An 18,714-nucleotide genomic window follows, 5' to 3' on the forward strand; every position below is an offset into this window, starting at 1 on the left:
CATTTTTATTCTTATTATCATTGTCATTATTATTATTTTCATTATTGTTATTATTATTTTCATTATTGTTATTATTATTATTATTATTATTATTATTATTATTATTATTATTACCATTATCATGATTATTGTTGTTATTATTATTATTATTATTATTATTATTATTATTATCATTATTATTTTTGACTTATCTTACATGATTTAACAGTTACAAAAAAAGATGAACATTTTACTTTAAAAGTTTTGCTGCAAATGCTACTACTGTTCAATATCAATCAATTTCTTTCGATTTTTTTAACTTGAAGAACTGGATTGTAAAATAATCAAGTGATTAGCTTTTTTAGAGTATAGTATTTATAAATGATATTAAAATAAGTTTTTTAATTTAGCGCTTGAAGAGATTGAGAGTGCCCAAATATTGCGCGGTGGTTCAGTCGGCTAGGTTGCGGGTCTGCACGCTAGGCCGCGGTCAGAGACCGTGGTTCAATTCCCGACCAGTACGACTCTTGCGAGCAAGTACCTCTGTGTGCTTTTACATGTGCTTTTTTACCACGCAATGCTCCTCGTGAAGGGATGGGGGAATTTCTTGCAGAAAAACTGCCTATCACTTGGATTCTTTACTGAAATGGTCTATGAGACAGTATCACCACACCAACCAATTGAAAAACTGTATCCAATGTTTGTTTTAGTTTTTTTAAATTGGAAAATATGGATCAAAAGAAGTTAGAATGCTAACTAGGCTTTCATTTAATTTTTTGAATATTATGATCTCCAATATTAAAAAAAATGTTTCTTACTTTTGATTGTACACTATTGATAAATTGTTATAAATTAATTCTTGCTCTTAATAAGTTAAAAAAGTTTCATTAAAAATGTAATATCACAGCTAATTTATATTGTTATAACTCTTTTAAATTTCAGTGAATGATAAAAAGAACTTAAATAAATTATTTCACCAGCTTTGGGAATCTGCCTGTATAGCCAGAAGTGCAGAGAAAGCAAGCCATTTGCTAAATGCATCTTTACAAAGATTATTTTTTCATTTAATGCACTCTGTACGTGTATATGAAATGTCGAGTTTTTAACTTAGATTATTAGAATACACCTAAATGAATACAATCAGTTTAGAAAGGAGAAGAAAGTATTAGTGCTTATAATCTTATTTTGGTGCTTGCACTAAAAGTATGTTTTGGTGTTACAAAAAGTAAGTTATTATTATTGCATATTTTTATAAAACTTTTTAACTGTAGCAAACTAATACTGCGTATTTATTTCTATGGTTAAGTTTTGTATTTGTTCTATAAAGGTGATAGCTAATCAAGCACATTAGTAGTTTTATATCGTGATTTTTGAGGTTGATTTATCATGCGTTGGCTTCATGTAGCAATGTTTTTTACAATATAAAATTGATATAATCAACTGTTGCAAGAAAGAAAACAAATAAAAAAATGTTCTAATCATTGTTTATTATTGAGCAATTATATTACAATAACTATTTTGAAACAATGAATGAAGAATTTAGTTGTTTTAAAAACAGTTTATTTATGAATTAGGGGTAAGTGGAGGGATTTTGTCAGGTCAGATAAGTTACAGGTCTTCTTCCATTCTTTAAACTTAATAGAATACTAGATGCAGTGAACGCCTACAGCTATTCCCTACATCGTTTGACTAATTTTGCTAAAACTTATTTTCTAATTTACATTTTTCAATTTTAAAAAAGCGTGCATTTAATAAAGATTGAACTGCAAGTAAGTAATAATTTAAATAATAAGCACACTTGACCAATAATATTTGATTTTGCTACTCAATTTTTAATAACTTTTGTACTAATTCGTTTTTTTTCAGTTTTTGAAAATTTTATAATTGATCCAAGTACTAAAACAGCAAGCTGCTCATTATATCCACTTAACAATTATAAAAAATGAAGTAATTTACAGTGAAAGAATTCTATACATCACTTTAAGCAAGAGAACCATTAATTCTCTACACCTCAGCTTAAAAATATCATAGCACTACTTTTTTTTAAAGCAATCGCATTTTTTTTAATTCGACGTCCTTTTTTGCGGTATATAATCTAAAAAATAAACAAAACGTTTGCACTTGTTCAATTTCCAAAAACTAATTTTTAGATCGAACAAATCAGGGTTTTAATGTTAGCAATTTTTTACATATCAAGTTTGACGGTCTTACTTCCAATTCCTGCGGGTATATATTTCCTAAGGAGATTCAAGAACAATAATAAAATACAGAGATCACGATGATTCGGATTTCTCTTGATAATATAAAATGTATTCAACTTGCATGAATTTTTAAAATATTTAATAGTTCACTTTTAAAAGAATTATACTAATGACAACTGTATGATTGACATAGGCTCTGATGAGATGTGACCTTAATTTTATCGTTTTCATAGACAAAGATTTCTAGAAAATACAAAAATACAGAAAAAGCACTTGCGTACGAATAAATTGTTGTTCTAGGGTTTAGTTAGTACAAGTTAAAATAATTTCATAATGCATTTTAAACAATGCTAACGTTAAAAGTAAGCAAAATATTAAGTTTACAAGCTGCTCCCCATCTCGGCTTCTACTGACACTCACTGAATGGAACACTGTGGTGTGTTGACATGTAATGTAAAACGTTTTCAGTTAAAAATTTAACATCTATTCTTGATATTTTTGAGAACAAAAAACGTCTTGTTAAAAAATATTCATGTTCGGAATCCATGAAATTTATTTGCCATTACCATCTTACTTCTATTGCAGGTAGCTTCAATTTTACTTTTACAGACCTAGTGGGCACTATCGAATTAAAACAAAAAGATAGCGTATTTTTGCAAGACTTTGAGCTTATTTATAGCTTTTGTTGTTAATTCTTTCAAGATGAAAACTTTACTAAAACCATCTAGCCAGTGTCAAGAATCAGTATACAAAATTTCAGCCAGATCAATTGAGTAGTTTTCGCGGTTACCGATTACAACGGTTTTAGCGACTTTTTGCGTTATATATTAGTAAGATTAAAGGTTTTTTCCACACCATATACGCTCAGAAACGATCTAAATTTTATGAGATATAAAATTTCATGAGATGTGTTATCACTCAACATCGACATGTACTGATGTGCGTATCACACGTTACTGAAGCCTACTACAAACTTTTACTTATTAAAGTAACTCCATAAAATCGATTACGGGAGCGGCTCAGTTAATTTAAAGAAACATTGAAAACAATAACAGCTCAACTTCTATCGGTCAAAAGTTAAAACTCTTTTTCAGAACTTTTTTTTAGTTAGTTTTTATAAGTAGCATAAAAACATTTCTATTAAAGTTATCGTTAATTTTAATAGCCTATGACACATTAAAAGTTGAAATTGAACTTCTGTCGAAATTTGAGATCGATTCGTTTAGTGAAATTTTCGCGAACATACAAACCAACGCTGTTTCTTTATATAATAGTCAGATTAGGTATAAGCAGTGTTCGGTAACAGAGACCAAACTACGTGGGACCCCCTCTCCCACCCTTCTCTTCTTCTTCTCTCTAAATGATCATCCCGAACCACTTTCTGAAAGAAGATTACAACAAAAAACTTGTAAATAAAGAAATTTTCTGAAACCTTTAGCAGGAAAGATGTGAGTGTTTTTAAAAAGTCAGAGAATTAAAAAAAAAACTTTTTGTGCAAAAATCCTCTCACATGATTTCAAGTGTATTAACAGCTGTATGGCACATGTGTATTCAATTTGACACATAGGGGTAAACGGAATAACCCTTTGACCTCTAACGTTGGGCACTAAACACACAGCTGTAAAAAAATTCAATTATGGTGAATAAGATTTTTTAAATATTTTATAATGCAATAATTAACATTTATCTTAAAAAAAAAATTTATTTTATAAGGCAAAATATATAAGCTCTTTTTATAAGCAAAAAAACTGAAAGTTTTCATACATTATGTATAAATTCAGTTACTGACTTGTATTGCTTAGTGATTAGCGATATTCCTGCAATGACTAGTAAAACATAAGTAATGAATTGAATGTGGCACGGCAATTATCCGATAGATTTATTAACAACTAGCGGCCCCACCTCAGCCTCACCCAGTATTTACTGAGTGAAGCACCTTAGTATGTTAACCAGTCATGTAAAATATTTTCAATTTATCGATACTTCAAAATTTTGCACTTATTTTTGACTATTTTTAGAATGAAAAAAAATATGAACAAAAAAAAATTTTGTTTAGAATCCATGCAGTGTGGTCAAATGAAAAGAGTGGAAAAAGAACAATACACGGCAAAGAGTATCTGTACTACCTACCTACACATAGGTACATACTTATGTTTAACAGTACGTTCGTATGCATTACTTCCTCTGTGTCTCTATCTCTTTTTGGATAACTGTGCATAGTTGCGCACGTGCACGAGCTTTCTTATCTCTTTACTAAAGGCGGGTTAACATGGAGTTTGAGTGAACACAATCGGAAGATACTGGGACAATTTTGAATTTTGGTCAAATTTTTATATTTTAAAATAATTTTATGTACCAAGAAGAAATTTTGTAAAAATGATGAAAAATTAATACTAATTCTGATATTAATTCATCATTTTTCACAAGCACAAAATATTAAGAAAAGCAATAAAAAAGGCCTACCTGCATGAGTGCGATCGAGAGAGCCAGCGCGACAGCAGAGGATCAATGGCTCTTTCTATCTCACTCACTTTTACAGGTACTGCTAAAATAACTTTTTCATTTTTTTTCTCAACATTTTGCTCTTGTCGAAATGAAAGTAAAAGTGCTTATTGATAGAAAATTTTTCGTCCTACACGCTGGTATTTTTATTTTTTCTGTATCTCAAACCATTAAAAGATATAAGCAAACTGAACTTTCAAATACGATTCTAACGTTTTTTAACCACTTAAAAATAATTATAACTATTTTACTTGCAATCAGCGGGCTAAATTACGTATAATATAAAAAACGCCCAATTATCGATCAATTTTTCACTTCAGAAGTTTTTCGGTTCGTATCCGTAAGTAATAAGAATAGAGATCAGATCTGCCTAGCACGATCGATAAAATCCGCAAGTACCAATCCGAAGGATAGGGTTTCGATTCTCGGGATCTGTAAAGTTTGAATTTTTTTTCAACATTTATATCTATTTAATACATGTTCACTTTTATTCTTGTACATACGCTTTATAAGTACAATGTATGCTATACATATTGCTCAATTATATATGGCTATATATACGGTTAGTATACTTTAATACAAAAAAACTACATATAAACGACAATATACTTATATTTACCATATATACATATATGTAGATATATAAGTTCCACCGCGTGTATACGTAGAGAGGAGTGCCCATGGAGGAGTGGTGGGGTGAACAGCAACGGAGGAGCAGACCAGACCATTTGTTGCATATTTCTTCTCACGCGACTGTTTACTGCCCACCATAAGAAGTGTCACATCAAAAATTTTTACGAGACACACCAAATTAACATTAACTATTGACCTTCCTCTACAATCTCTACAAAAGAAAATATCGAAAAATTGAGTAGCAAGATTGTATTTTGCAACAAACTTTCAGAGCGGTTCAGCGCGCGCAGCTAGCAGCCCCCCCGTCTCGGCTTTCTCAGAGATTCACTGAGTGGAATGATAATGTGTTGATACGTAATTCTAATTAAAAAAATTTTGGTTTGGAACCCATGCAGTTGTAGTCAAATAATCAGCTGTAAGGAAGTTTGAAAAAATGTAATGGGGCTGAAAATTACCGTGCGTTCATTACGCCATAAAATAGTTGTTGACCCTAAAGAGCCATAGATTTGTACTTCCTTACGTTATGATAAATTAAAAGGGCTACTCACTTCATGACTTCTTTATTCGTCGATTTTGACACTGCTGTTTCAATATCGACAAATGTTCTGCATCAGTTTCTTGATGCCTCAAATTGTATGAATTTAAAGCATTTGAAATTTTACTTCCAGTTTGCCCTTTTGCGACCATAAGCATTATTCAAAATTTTATGAGCCCTCTGGGCTGTTTTTTGTCAACTATGATAAAATGTTACATATTTGTTGACAAAGTAGTACACATTCGATGGATCTAAAAAGGACCGGTGAGCTAAGCTCTTTCGGCAAACATGACTGCTTAGATACCTCAAGGTGGTCTTCTCTGGCCCAATAGTGTGGCACTAGACTGATCAAGAAAAAAAATAACAACTCTCTGAAAAGTTGGAGCTAGTTGTACGGCTTTTTTTCAATGTCTCTTGGTGTTACGTCAGAGACGTTGGCATCCAAAGCACCTTTTTTTCACAGTGCTCAGTCGTTTTGGTAATCCGAAGTAAGGAGATTGGTTTGTGACGCTTGCCTAATGTCCTGTTTGCTCAAGTTCATTTCTCTTTTATACCTTTACTGTTAGCTTGCTGGAGGATCTAGAAGCACGACTAATATCTCTATTGATGATGTACTGTTGGTGAAAGAATAACAAAATCGACCATTTGCTCAGGGATATTATAACCAGACTCACTTGCTTTGATAGCAGGTGGCTCCGATTTTACTTTGACACTATCTAGTAAACCCAACTGAACTTAAGTCAAAAGCTAGAGTATTTTTGCAAAAATTTGAGCTTGTTTACTCATATTATTATTTGTTTATTGCAAAAAAGATCTTGCTACCAAATTTTTTGAAATTTTCTTTGTTGGAGATTATAGAGTGAGGTTGATTATCAATGTTTGTGTGTTACAACATATGAAAATGTGTTTGTTTAGCACTTTTGTGGAGCTCTGAAAATCGGAAAACTGCATTTTCCGAAAGTTTGGAAACTTTTTATTTGAAAACTGTGAAGCTGAGGTTTCAACATCTCTTTTAGTTTTTTGTTCTAAATGTGCCAAAAATTCTGAAAATATTTTTTTCAGATAAAAAAAACAACTTCGACGCAATTTTTTATGAAAAAATCGTTTAAACAATAAATGACCACATTTTTGAGTGGCAAACTGAATTTTTGGTAGAGTACTACATTCTGAAAAAGAAAGCACAACAAAGAATAATTTTTTCCGGTTCGTCACTGATTGAGCCTGGTCTACGATAGACTACCAGAGTGCTTCAATAAAGCTACCATTTGATGATAAAAAGAAATTTTTTTTTTATACTTAACAATCCACTTAGCTATCTCCTTCTTTTTGTTTAGTACCCTGCATAATAGACTAGTACAACTGTCAAAATCGACCCCCTAATAACTTAACTCCTGATTTGTTTCTGAAACTGCTTTTAAATGGCGATTTACATGTCATATTCAAAAAGTAACAATGAAGTCTGACCACGTGGTTTGTGACTAAAAAATAAGTCGTGAAAATCCGATTAATTTTAACTTCCAATAAATATTGAAAGACATAACTACATTTTGAAGAATTTGGAGCATCTTATGGAATTGTAACAACTTTTATTTAATATCTTATTTAATACAACAATTTATTAATACAATTTTAAATTGTAGATAATTGAGCAGGCTACAACTTTTACGTTTAACTTTTTAGAATACAACCTACAAATTTCTTAATATTTAGTAAAACCTGAAAAAAATAGTATTTTTACGACTGATTTGCTAATAACAGACGATGCGGTGGAACTTAATTATTATTTTTTATATACGCTGCAAACAACAGTAGTTCAAAGCGATTACAAAATATTAGTAGTTAGGAGTTTAAACAAGAAATTAACAATTAGACGTTTAATTCTCGTAATTTAATAGAGCTCCTCTTCTTTATAGACTTTATGGTATACAGCTCCTTCTTTTACTTTCGATATAGTTTACTATTATTAGTACATAACTTTAAAGACACAATTTAATTAATGTCATTACTAACACAAAAAAATACAACTTATAAAAATAAACTTTTAGATATTTACAAATAGTATAACTAACAGACTTTTTCTTTAACAAAATTAATAGTACACTAGCTAATATACAGTATTGATAAATAAATTGAGATAATTGCTGTTAGGAGATGACTTTTATAAAAACATTAATTATTTTTTTTGTAAGTGTGTTTTTTTTCTTTTCTAATGATAAAATTTTTAAACTTTACAGAGTCATTATTATCGAAAGTCGCCCACGAATAAAGCTGACTGTGTACTTTGTAACTCTCGGAAGTGTTAAATGACAACCGAAGTAAGCAACGAAGCCCAAACTTATCGAGTCAGCAAGATCCAGTCTGATGATAAGTAAGTAAGATAAAGAATGTAATAAAGGCTAAATAAAGGTCAAAAAAATGAAAGTTGAATACTTTTAAATAGTAAAAAAATTGCACCTTATAAATTAGTAATTAAATGATGGTATAAAAAGAAAACAAGGATTAATAAGGTAAATAAATCTCTACAATAAAAGAAGGAAAGAAAAATATGGTTAACCAATTTTATATCCCTGATACCTCTTTACGCACACAGTCTTACTCTTTTTAATTTTTTTTAACAAGTAAATAACCAAATAGCTGGACGTACTGCTAGTCCCACGGTCTATCAGGAAGTGTGAGACCCCAGTCTACAAGTATCCAGTTTTTACTGGATGATGAAGTTAAATAATTAATACTAATCATAATTATTTAACAATTTCTATGACGCCCACAGTCAAAAAGACTAGGCTAATCGGCTATGATTAGTTAGTTGTACACATAATCATAATCTAGTGATTGACGAGATGGCCAATAACTCATTTTGAATTTTTGAGATCAGTCGTTGATTACCACATAATTTTTTATATAAGCTAAAGATTCTTTAAAATATTCGTCAGAAAAATACTTTATATTGTCTATTCATTGAATACAACCCTTTATATTTTTATTTGTAGTAAGATATGTTTTTAAGTAATAATTTTGACATCAAAATTATCATATTTTTTAAGTACGAACTTAGTTAGAGAAAAGAAAAGTTATTAAATAACAAGTACTCGATTATCGTAAAGTAGCACTCACCAGAATCTGTAATACGAATGTCACTATCTAGCTTGCTTGAATCATCTATTATTTGCGGGAACCCACTACTTTCTCCATGGTTATGAGTGTTCTCCTCAAGATCAATGTCTGGTCGTTCTACGCGAACAATACTTTTGCTTAACAAACGGCGTGCCTCCTTTACATGCTTTTCCATTACTTCATCCTGACACTCGATTTTTGCTAGTGCTTCTGATAAGCGAACCAAGCTTTCCAGTTGTCTTACAGTCACCCGCCAAGTTGATTTTTTACCATTTTGGCTTTCTCTTTGCCGTAAATCAGTATAAGTTGTAATTAATAATTTCCCAGCAGTCTGGAAAGAAGAAATCAAAAAGTACATACAACTTATACTACATATCTTGGAATGATTATGCCAACATAAACATCGAATGGACTCAGTTAATGAAGAGAAATGTAACCTCAAATAATACAATATGGGCCATTCAGCATTTATAACTTGTCATAAGCTACATCGATATCAGTCATTGTGTCATGACATAACATAAGTCTCGTAACATAGGGACTTAATTGATACTTGTCAGACTGTTAATTGTTTAAAATTTTTAGGATTTTAAAGTTTCATGAAAACTTTTTTATGTCTAATTTGTAAAAACATTATTTTTTATGAGTGAAATATACAAAGTACCAAATCTTCCTTGTATGCTAATTAACAAAAACGTGTATAGTAACAATATAAATCATAATAATGAAGATAATAACTTGTATAATGACGATATTAATAATGATAATGAAGATGGTGATGACGATGACGACGACGACGATGACACTGTTACATTTATCGCATTGAAAATATTTTTTATATTGAATTTTTCTGTGAATTTTGAATAAATATTTATAATCTCTGTAACATCAGCACAACGAATTACTCAAGTCTAAGCTTGCGCTTGATAACTCGGAACTTACAATGAAAGTGTAGGTGGGACGCAGGGATAGAGAACAGTTGAGAATACGTGGTAAAACACCCGAAAATAAGGGACAAAAGCTTTCAATCAAAAGGAATCAAGTTGTAATATCTTGAAGCAGCTGTTGTGTTGTATCGCAATACACTTCTTCGCGACGCGCTTGGGGGTTGTCAGTACTACCCGGAGCGGTGTATAGAAGGTGTCCCGTTTCGCGATCCAGAAGCTACCAATACCGTCACTTGTTAAGATAATTGTCTTAGATCTTATGTATGAACAACTGATTTATTTATTCCCGTGGTTCAGAGAGTATCGATACTGCAACGATTGTCAGAACGAAAGAACAAAAAGAAAGGTTTAAGCAACTAAATAATTTTTAACAACTTACTTTCATTTTTCTGAGTCAAAAATTGAGTACACGTGGTGAACCAGCGCGAGGTGTCCGATGCTGAATGATGAAGATAAATAGTACTGCACCTGTCGCGAGTGAACATAATTGGGTTTATGGGTGGTTTTGACTGATTATAATGATGCAAAAATAATTCAGAATTTGAGGTAGAATTTTGGACATGTTTTTTGCTGATATTCGTTGGAGGGGAAATCAGCACACGTGCCTAGGGGAATAATAAGTTCCATTACCTGTGTTGGAGGCAGGTATGCGGACTTTCTCACAATATATCTGAGTCAAGAAAAGGGGAAAGAGCCAAGATCTTCCTGTTTTCCTTTACAATTGAAAGAGTAACAAAATTTAATTGTATCACAAAGTAGGCTATTGCAGTTGGTTTATAAAATCATTAGTGCTGTAAAAAGTAGTTACTCCGTAAATTATGTGTCTGCGAACATGAACGGTAAAAATCGGAGAATTCCTTGAAAGTTAATGAAAGTCTGCTAGGTTAACCGTATTTAATACTTCTACATGTTTCCTAAGAATTGCTTGCTACAGGATAAGCATGTATGGGTTGTTTTGTGTTTCAACTAGTCAATAATAATTATTTAACAACTAAAATAATTTTTTTTAATCCCAAGTAGCATGTTCATAGCTAATAATACTTTTTTTTTTAATTTTATAAAAATAATATAAATTTCTAGTATGGCATGAATTTAATGTATGAGTAGGCATAATGAATATTACTTTTTTTGGTGCTGATTTCAAGTACGTCACGAAATAAATTGATATTCGAGAAAAATCGCAATATTTACTAACAAAATACAACCGTGAAAGGAGAAAAAAAATTTTTTTTGTTAAGGCACTATTCAATAGGTATTCTTTGGCCAGAAAGTATACTCAGCACCTAAAAAAAATTACATCAGTTGTTAAATATTCGTTACTGTTAAAGCAAACGCTTGTAACAGATCATTTTCCATAAGATGCTGTGTATTCTTGTTAGTTAGCATCGACAACTTTTCCCCTGTAGGTGGCGTTGTTTCAAATTACTGCACGAAGCGAATGTGTCATAATTCTAGCATAAAATATTATTTTCGTTAACTCTAAGTTATTCTAGCATTATATTTCAGTGCAGTTGTCCCCAATTAAACTTTTGCATTTGTTGTTTTTTTCTGAAAATGTTTTTAGCTATTTGTGTATGGAATAATATTATTTTCCTATTTCCGGTCAGCATAGGCCAACGTGCATGTGCATGAATCATAGTTTATCATTGGGCACGTTGCCGTTGGTCCTCGTAGACGAGGCGAAATCAGCAATCGACCGGAAAAATTCATTCACCCGCAATTTTTTTGCACCGTCTTGTTTAAAATGTGCTACTGTATGGGGAAGTAAAGTTTGCCAGGCGAAAATGTGGTCAGAAATTGTTTCAACAAATTTTTTTAAAACAAATTATAAAAATAAGTTTTTTCGAGAAACAAAAAATAGTTTCTTATTCTTTGGCCCATTTCGAACAAATAATCAATAATGTATGTATCTTAACCCCACAGTTTTTGAGTAATAAAATTCCCAAAGTTTTGAAAAATGCGTTTTTTCCGATTTTCAGAACTCCACGAAAGTGCTAAATAAACTTATTTTCATATATTATAACACACGAACGTTAACTATCAACCTTCCTCTACAATCTCCAAAAAAGAAAATGTTGAAAAGTTGGGTGGAAATATTGTTTTTTACAATAAACGCTCAGGGCGTTTTAGAGCGTACTCACATGTTAGTGTACACCTATATATACGTTTCGTGTCTCAGCGTGTAGTAAACATTGTTTCTCGAAAAAATTTATTTTCACAATTTGTTTAAAAAAAATTTGTTTATATAATTTCTGACTACATTTCCGCCTGTCAAACTTTACTTTTGCATACAGTAGTACATTTTAAACAAGATGGTGCAAAAAAATTGCGGGCAAATTAATTTTTCCGGTCGTTTGCTGATTTCGCCCTATCTATTGCTCAAAATGCTTTTGAATTAACATGGTAAGTTCTGAAGAAATGAGGGAAAAAAAATTAATAGATGATATATTAACGATAGTTTACCAACAATACACTTTTTAAGTCATTAAACAGTATTAATAATAGGAAGTGAATAGATCTTGAAAAAAATTTTGTCAGATTATTGACTTCTCTTTTTTAATAAACCAAATCCTTAATTGAATAGATCGTTGTCTTAAAAGGTTTAAATCAAATGCAAATTTTTTGTGTATTGAAGATATACTTATACCGTAAGATTTTCATCAACTTTTTACTATGATAAATATATTTAAGTATTTTTGATTCTATTAGACTTGATCTTTTTGTAGATTCAACATATAAATGTTGTAATGGAGGTGGTGTCAGCAAGAGTTACTTTCGACAAATAAGAATTCGTTGTATTTAATGCCACAGTATTTGGATATTATATAATTAACTGTACTACTTAAACAATTTTACGCCACGATTTTTGAAATAAGCTAGAACCATGAATTAATTATCGAAGCACAAAAAAATTCCCTTTACCTCAAAAAACAAAAAAAATCATGTTTAGAATGACACCCCTCCCCCCATGTTCAAATTCTGTTCACTTCTCAACAAGTTTAAAATTTTGAGACGGTGGAGATGGATCAAGAAGAGGGGTGGAGGGAGAGCTTTAGAGGAGAGTGTGGGGATCGAGCGGGGGAGGTAGGAGGAAACTTGCTCAAATCTAATTAGAGCTAATCACGTAAAAATAAACAAATAACTATGTAAATTGAAGGGAGGCTGAGGAGCTGATGGGAAGCGGGAAGGAGTGGAGGGGAGCAGGGGGAGCTGCGATTCACTTTCTTCCATACAACTATAAAGATATATTTACCTGAAAAACTTATCGCTTAACAAAAATAAAACGTTAAGTGAGTTTATTGTGTTTAACTTATACTTTTACAAGAATTTGTAAAGCCTTTATAGAGAGAAAATGAATAGTATCATTTGTAAGGAATCGTCAGCTTTGAAAGTTGTGAAATCAAAAGCTAACAAAGGTCAATTTTCAAGTAAAAACTAATACTTAACATTAAACAAAATTTATCTCGTTAGTCGAAGAAACCTAGTGTACAAAAAAATGGATTAAAGGACGTGGTTCGTACAAGGCTATAATGTGGTCTTATGAGTAAGCATTGCCACTTTTTCCCCTGTAGGTGGTGCTATGTCAAACTGTTGCACAAAGCGCGTAGTCCCACTGAATTCATTACGAAAAAATTTGTGGAAATAGTTTGAAATTATGGTGAACTATGGTATGATATAGTATGATATTTTATTTCTAGGGCTCTTTTTGGCTTTTGCTATATCAGAGATCTTTTTACTTTTAATTTTTTGCCCTAACAGCACGATGAACGAGTCTTTCGTGTGGGTCCCTTGCAAAGTTTTCCTCAGACGACTCGGTCATCCATACTTTCTGGGTACTTTTTACGGGGCGCAGCTATTGTCTCAAGCACACCCCAGCTATTATCAAGTGTAATGGAAGAATCTTTTCCAATAAACCATCTAATTCGCTGTATCAATCTCCTTATAACCGACAGTGACTTTACCCGATGAGCTGGCCAGATGTTGGCTTTTCTTCAAAAAGAAAGCCCCCAGAGGTTCAGGCGTCACTAGAAAAATCGATTATTTGTTTTAAAAATCGGATAAATGGTTTTTAAGCATCCTGGGTACTTATCTCATCGAAAAAGACCAAGAAAAAATCTCGACGATTTTTGACGGGATTCGAACGTTCTCCTGTTTCTAACTATATATAGGAAAACAAGCGGGATTTTGGTAAGGTTAAATGTGCGTTTTTGCACTTCGAAAGGAAAGTTTCAACTGTAAAAAACTAATTGAGTTGGAAAAAAATAGCTAAGGTATTGTCATATCCTCAAAAATATGTTATTGAAAGGCTTTTATCGTATTACAATCGTTGAACGTGTAAAAAAAATAAAAATAGAATTGCACTTATAAAGCCTGTACTATTTTTCCCCCAAGTGACTATATATACCTCGAGAGTCACGTGACCTTTTGGAATCTCAGTACAGTTAGTACTGTATATTGAAAATACTTCAATATGACAATTATAAAAATGACAATTTATTCGACTAGTTTTGATCGTTTAGTTTTTTATAGATTAACGAAGTTCAAATATTTTACATGACAGTGATTAAATAGTGTAATGATCTTAACAATCAATCATTACTATTTATCACTTATGAAACCCCTAGAAGCGATGTAAAAGTTACTTGTATTGTTGATAATTTTTGTATTAGTGTTTTGTTCTTTAACACTAAGGTTTTGCTGGTCAATGAAGTTCAGGTCTACAGTTATTTTATCAAGAGCAATTCATAAATAACTTTCTTATCACGAATAAGTTTCCTATCTTATCGACCAGATTACGTTGACACTATATCCATCGAAGACATGATTTATTCCTCTGTTTTACTTCAAACCACTAAATTTTATGATTAAGCATCAAACTTACAACACACGGTAAGAAAAATAAAAGATAAGGTTATGTGTTAACTATCTCTTTTTTCACTTTTCTCCATAACCCCCAAATTACGTCACCGAATGCAGGTTTGCTCAACTATTCAAAATGATAAAACTAAGCAGCAATACTACTTTTCTAATAAAATAGCTATTTATTTGATTATGTAAGTTAAATAGCTAAAAAGTTAATAGGGTATTTGTTAATGTAGATAACTTTAATTATCTTTTGACTACCCGTAATTAATTATTTTTAATTTGTATTCATTAAAAAATCGTACATTTTTCAAGTTAATTCGTACTTACTACCATTACCAGAGATGAGTCAAGAGATTGTTGACTGCAATGCTACGAAGTGTGCCAGCTATTTTCCACTGGTTTAGGCGACTTATTACAAAAGGCCGAACCAGGCGCACGATTTTTTTTATTTGAGAACCATGACAGGGGCATGCGTAGGGTGTCGATCGATACGGAAAATCCAGGAAATATACGGGAATTGTATCGAGCTGAGAAAAATACGGGAAATATACGGAAATTTAAGAAATGGTACGAAAATTTGGTGGAAAATATCACAGTCACTTTTACAGCCATCGAAATACACGAAGGTATTCCATAATATGTATTTCACCCATACTTGACGAATTTCTGAAATTTCAAAAGTGATTTAAAGAATTTTTTCAGTTACGTATTTATTTTTAATGTTTTCTCAAGAGATGAGTATGTGCTTGCTGAATGTTATAGAGAAGAAGCAGAAGGAATGCTGGGATTAGTAATTGTGCGCTATCACCAGTCCTCAAAATAGGTATAGTTATATGAGACAAAAAAAGAGGAGAAGAAGATATAGGAACATGATGATATAAAGAGACAAACGATAAAAGAGATTATTATTATAATGACAATAAAGCATAGAATCTTGAGTAGACGAGTATGGAGCATGTGGGTGTATATGTGCTCACGTTATCATGAGGGATGCACGTGCCCAGTTCGCGCGCCCGAATGATACAAAGTAACCAACTAATGCGTTGAACATCAATCCGTTCCACCGCACCTGTCAAGATACTTCACGACACTCAGAATATCCAGCTAAAACTAGCCAAGCCACTGGTCCGAGAGCACGATATAAGAGCCTAACAGCGATGCAGAAAAGTGAAACCGATAAAACACACAGCAACGAAGAGGTCTGTAGTCTAGGGGTCTTTACGGAAGATATTATGCGAGCTGTTCTGCTGCAGCTGTTATAGATCACGACAGGTGAGTGAGCGCCAAGGCACGTGGGCTTGTGATCACCAGGAGTATTGAGACAGAGGGTGTTCGTAGCAGCATTGTGAAGTAAGACGACAGCACGGTATAACTTTCCCAACTGAAAATATATGGATATATATATATATATATATATAAATATATGTACACTTACACATAAAAATACACATATATTGTTTGGTAAAATTTATACGTAAAAGTATACGTATGTACGTATATACGTATATTTTATACGTGTGTTCATATAATGTATATGTACATGGGTGTTAAATCTACGTATCAAATAAATTAAAAAAAAAAAAATTTTCTTTAGTTTAAATTATATGTTCCAATTGCAAAGAATAAATATATTGTTGGAAACAAACTTACTTCTATTTTTAAGGAAAATTTTTATTCCTTAAAAACATTACATACTGTATTTACTTCATACATAGAAACTTTATGCTTATAAGGATAATAGTTTTTTTTTTGTTTCTTAACAAATCTATGGAAATCTGTAAAGTAAAAAAAAAAAATGCGCGTGACAAAAGACACTAAAAATAGAGAGAAGTCAATATGTAAGATTATAGGTAATGCTCGATAATGATGTATTACAAAGAGTAACTTAACCCTCTAAATTTTATGTTACACAAAGTCCGTTGACAACAATGCAGCTGATTTTTCAGTTAAAAAAAAAAGATTGAATAAGCGTAGGAAACTAGGGAGAAAGCGGCACGTAAACGAGCCTGCGTAAAGCGAGACTTTTCTCTCAGTTTGTTCGTATTTTGTCTACGAATTTCTATACTTTCAAAGTCTTGACAAGATTAACATTGTTATTGTTATCCTGGAGTTTCAAAATCGAACTTGCTATTTTTATAAACTGCATTAGTATGTTTATGAACTGCATTAGTATACATTAACAATCTAATTTGAAGTAATCTTAATCATTATAAACTGTTTCAAATTATTTAAATAATTTAGCAGTATAAGTGTGTATATGCATGTGCACGAAGTACGCAGTTTAATTCGATTCATCTGACGATGTGTCCTTTTGTCCAGATGCTGTAAATTTTTTGTTACTTTGACTTTGTTCTGTAGATTCATCATCGGATTGGCATTGTCTCTTCTGACGTGTTAAGAATTCATAATGAAAAAATAAATCTTTATACATTATTCAACAACAAAAACGTCACATAAATTATTAATGTTACCTGGTGCTGTCTTTATTTTGTTCTATATTTTATTAATGCTACCGCTTAAGTGTGAAGTCCATGCATTTATAGCTTGTACTTTTTCTAGCATAAGATCGTTTTCTGCTTTTCACAGATCCTTTTGTTTAATTAAACGTTTTTCCTTCGCATAACGCCAGTAGCTTTCTAAATCTTATTTACAGATTATAAAATCGTTTTAATTTTTATAAATGTAAAATCTGAAATTTCACTTATTTTACTAACTCTTAAGTGTTATGGCTTTCTTTAGGGTATTTTTGTTTTTTCTCGCACAAGCTTTATCCACCTCCATTGCACTAATCACCAAATCCCGTTCTCCATCTCGCCATTCTTGCCACAGTAGACTGCTTAAGTAGATCCACCCATTCACTGAAGTTCATAGAATATCCATAGCATACGTGGAACATTTTTATCTGTCAAATTAAAAACGTAATAATTTTAACATGATGATACATTAACTTTTTTTAAATAACCTTACTTTCTTTCCATTCCTGTCTCTCGAATCATATGGGGTGAGATCATTGCCATCATTTGTTAGTCCATTACATCGTTCCTCTTTATCAGAGTCATTCAAATTATAATCAGTAGCATGTACTTTAGTAAACTTACATTTTTTAGTCTTCATTTCTTTTGCTGGTATATCTTTTCAATGAAATTTAATAGACTGTAATTTTAAGGAAGATGACTGTAGCGCTGATGAGTTCTTTATTTCCATCAATCTGATTTTGCCTACAAAAATAGGCCAGTACAGAATTAATTTTTCAATATAATAAAAGTATGTATATAAAAAATGTGATTAAATTACGTACTTGTCTTTGCAACTATTTTTCGTTGAGGAGTTGAGAGTGTATACACTCTATATGTTATAACAGTAGGACACTCATTTAGTTTTCCTACACAATTTCGTACGTCTTGGATATCATTCACATGACCTAGAAGAAAAAACTTAATTAAAAAAAAAAAAAAAAAAAAAAACTACTAAATACGGTACATACAACAGATCAATACGTAGCTTTATACATTACAATACGCAATAATATGCAATAATTCAATGCATGGTAAATTCAATATGTATGTATATAAAACAATACAACCATTACTTGTAGCTGAACCTGTTTTTATTACAGAACGTATTGTACTTTGATTTGCATTACTTGTCTCGCTGAAGTCAAGCCTTTTTAAAACATTCCTTGGTAAACTTATTCTAACCAATTTTATAGACTGATGGTGATCATTTTTTTTGCAATTTTGCGAATCTGACTGTTACAGTTCTTCCATCCATTCGTTATTGATCTCAATACAATCTTCTTACAAACTGTATGTTTCATTTAACTCCTTTCGTACAGTGTTAACTTGAAGCATTAAATATTCTTCGTTACACTTCAAAGAACAAAGTTTTAAGGAAAAATAGTTAAGCAAGGGTACTTACATACTTCATGGAAAAATAA

The 18,714-nt window shown here is 31.5% G+C and overlaps 1 protein-coding gene across 3 annotated transcripts in view; it reads right to left on the minus strand.

Moving 5' to 3' along the window:
- Mcm6 (minichromosome maintenance 6) overlaps positions 1–18,714 on the minus strand; it is a 98,952-nt gene that overhangs the window by 44,295 nt on the left and 35,943 nt on the right. For all 3 annotated transcript variants that reach the window (XM_089597973.1, XM_014349256.2, XM_014349255.2), the window contains exon 8: positions 8,965–9,295. In XM_089597973.1, the coding sequence (XP_089454099.1) occupies positions 8,965–9,295 (331 nt within the window). The remainder of the gene's footprint in view (positions 1–8,964; positions 9,296–18,714) is intronic.

The sequence above is a fragment of the Copidosoma floridanum genome, unplaced genomic scaffold (genome assembly GCF_036245765.1).
Source record: "Copidosoma floridanum isolate Cflo_tuat_1 unplaced genomic scaffold, Cflo_Japanese_pri ptg000004l, whole genome shotgun sequence".
NCBI lineage: Eukaryota > Metazoa > Arthropoda > Insecta > Hymenoptera > Encyrtidae > Copidosoma > Copidosoma floridanum.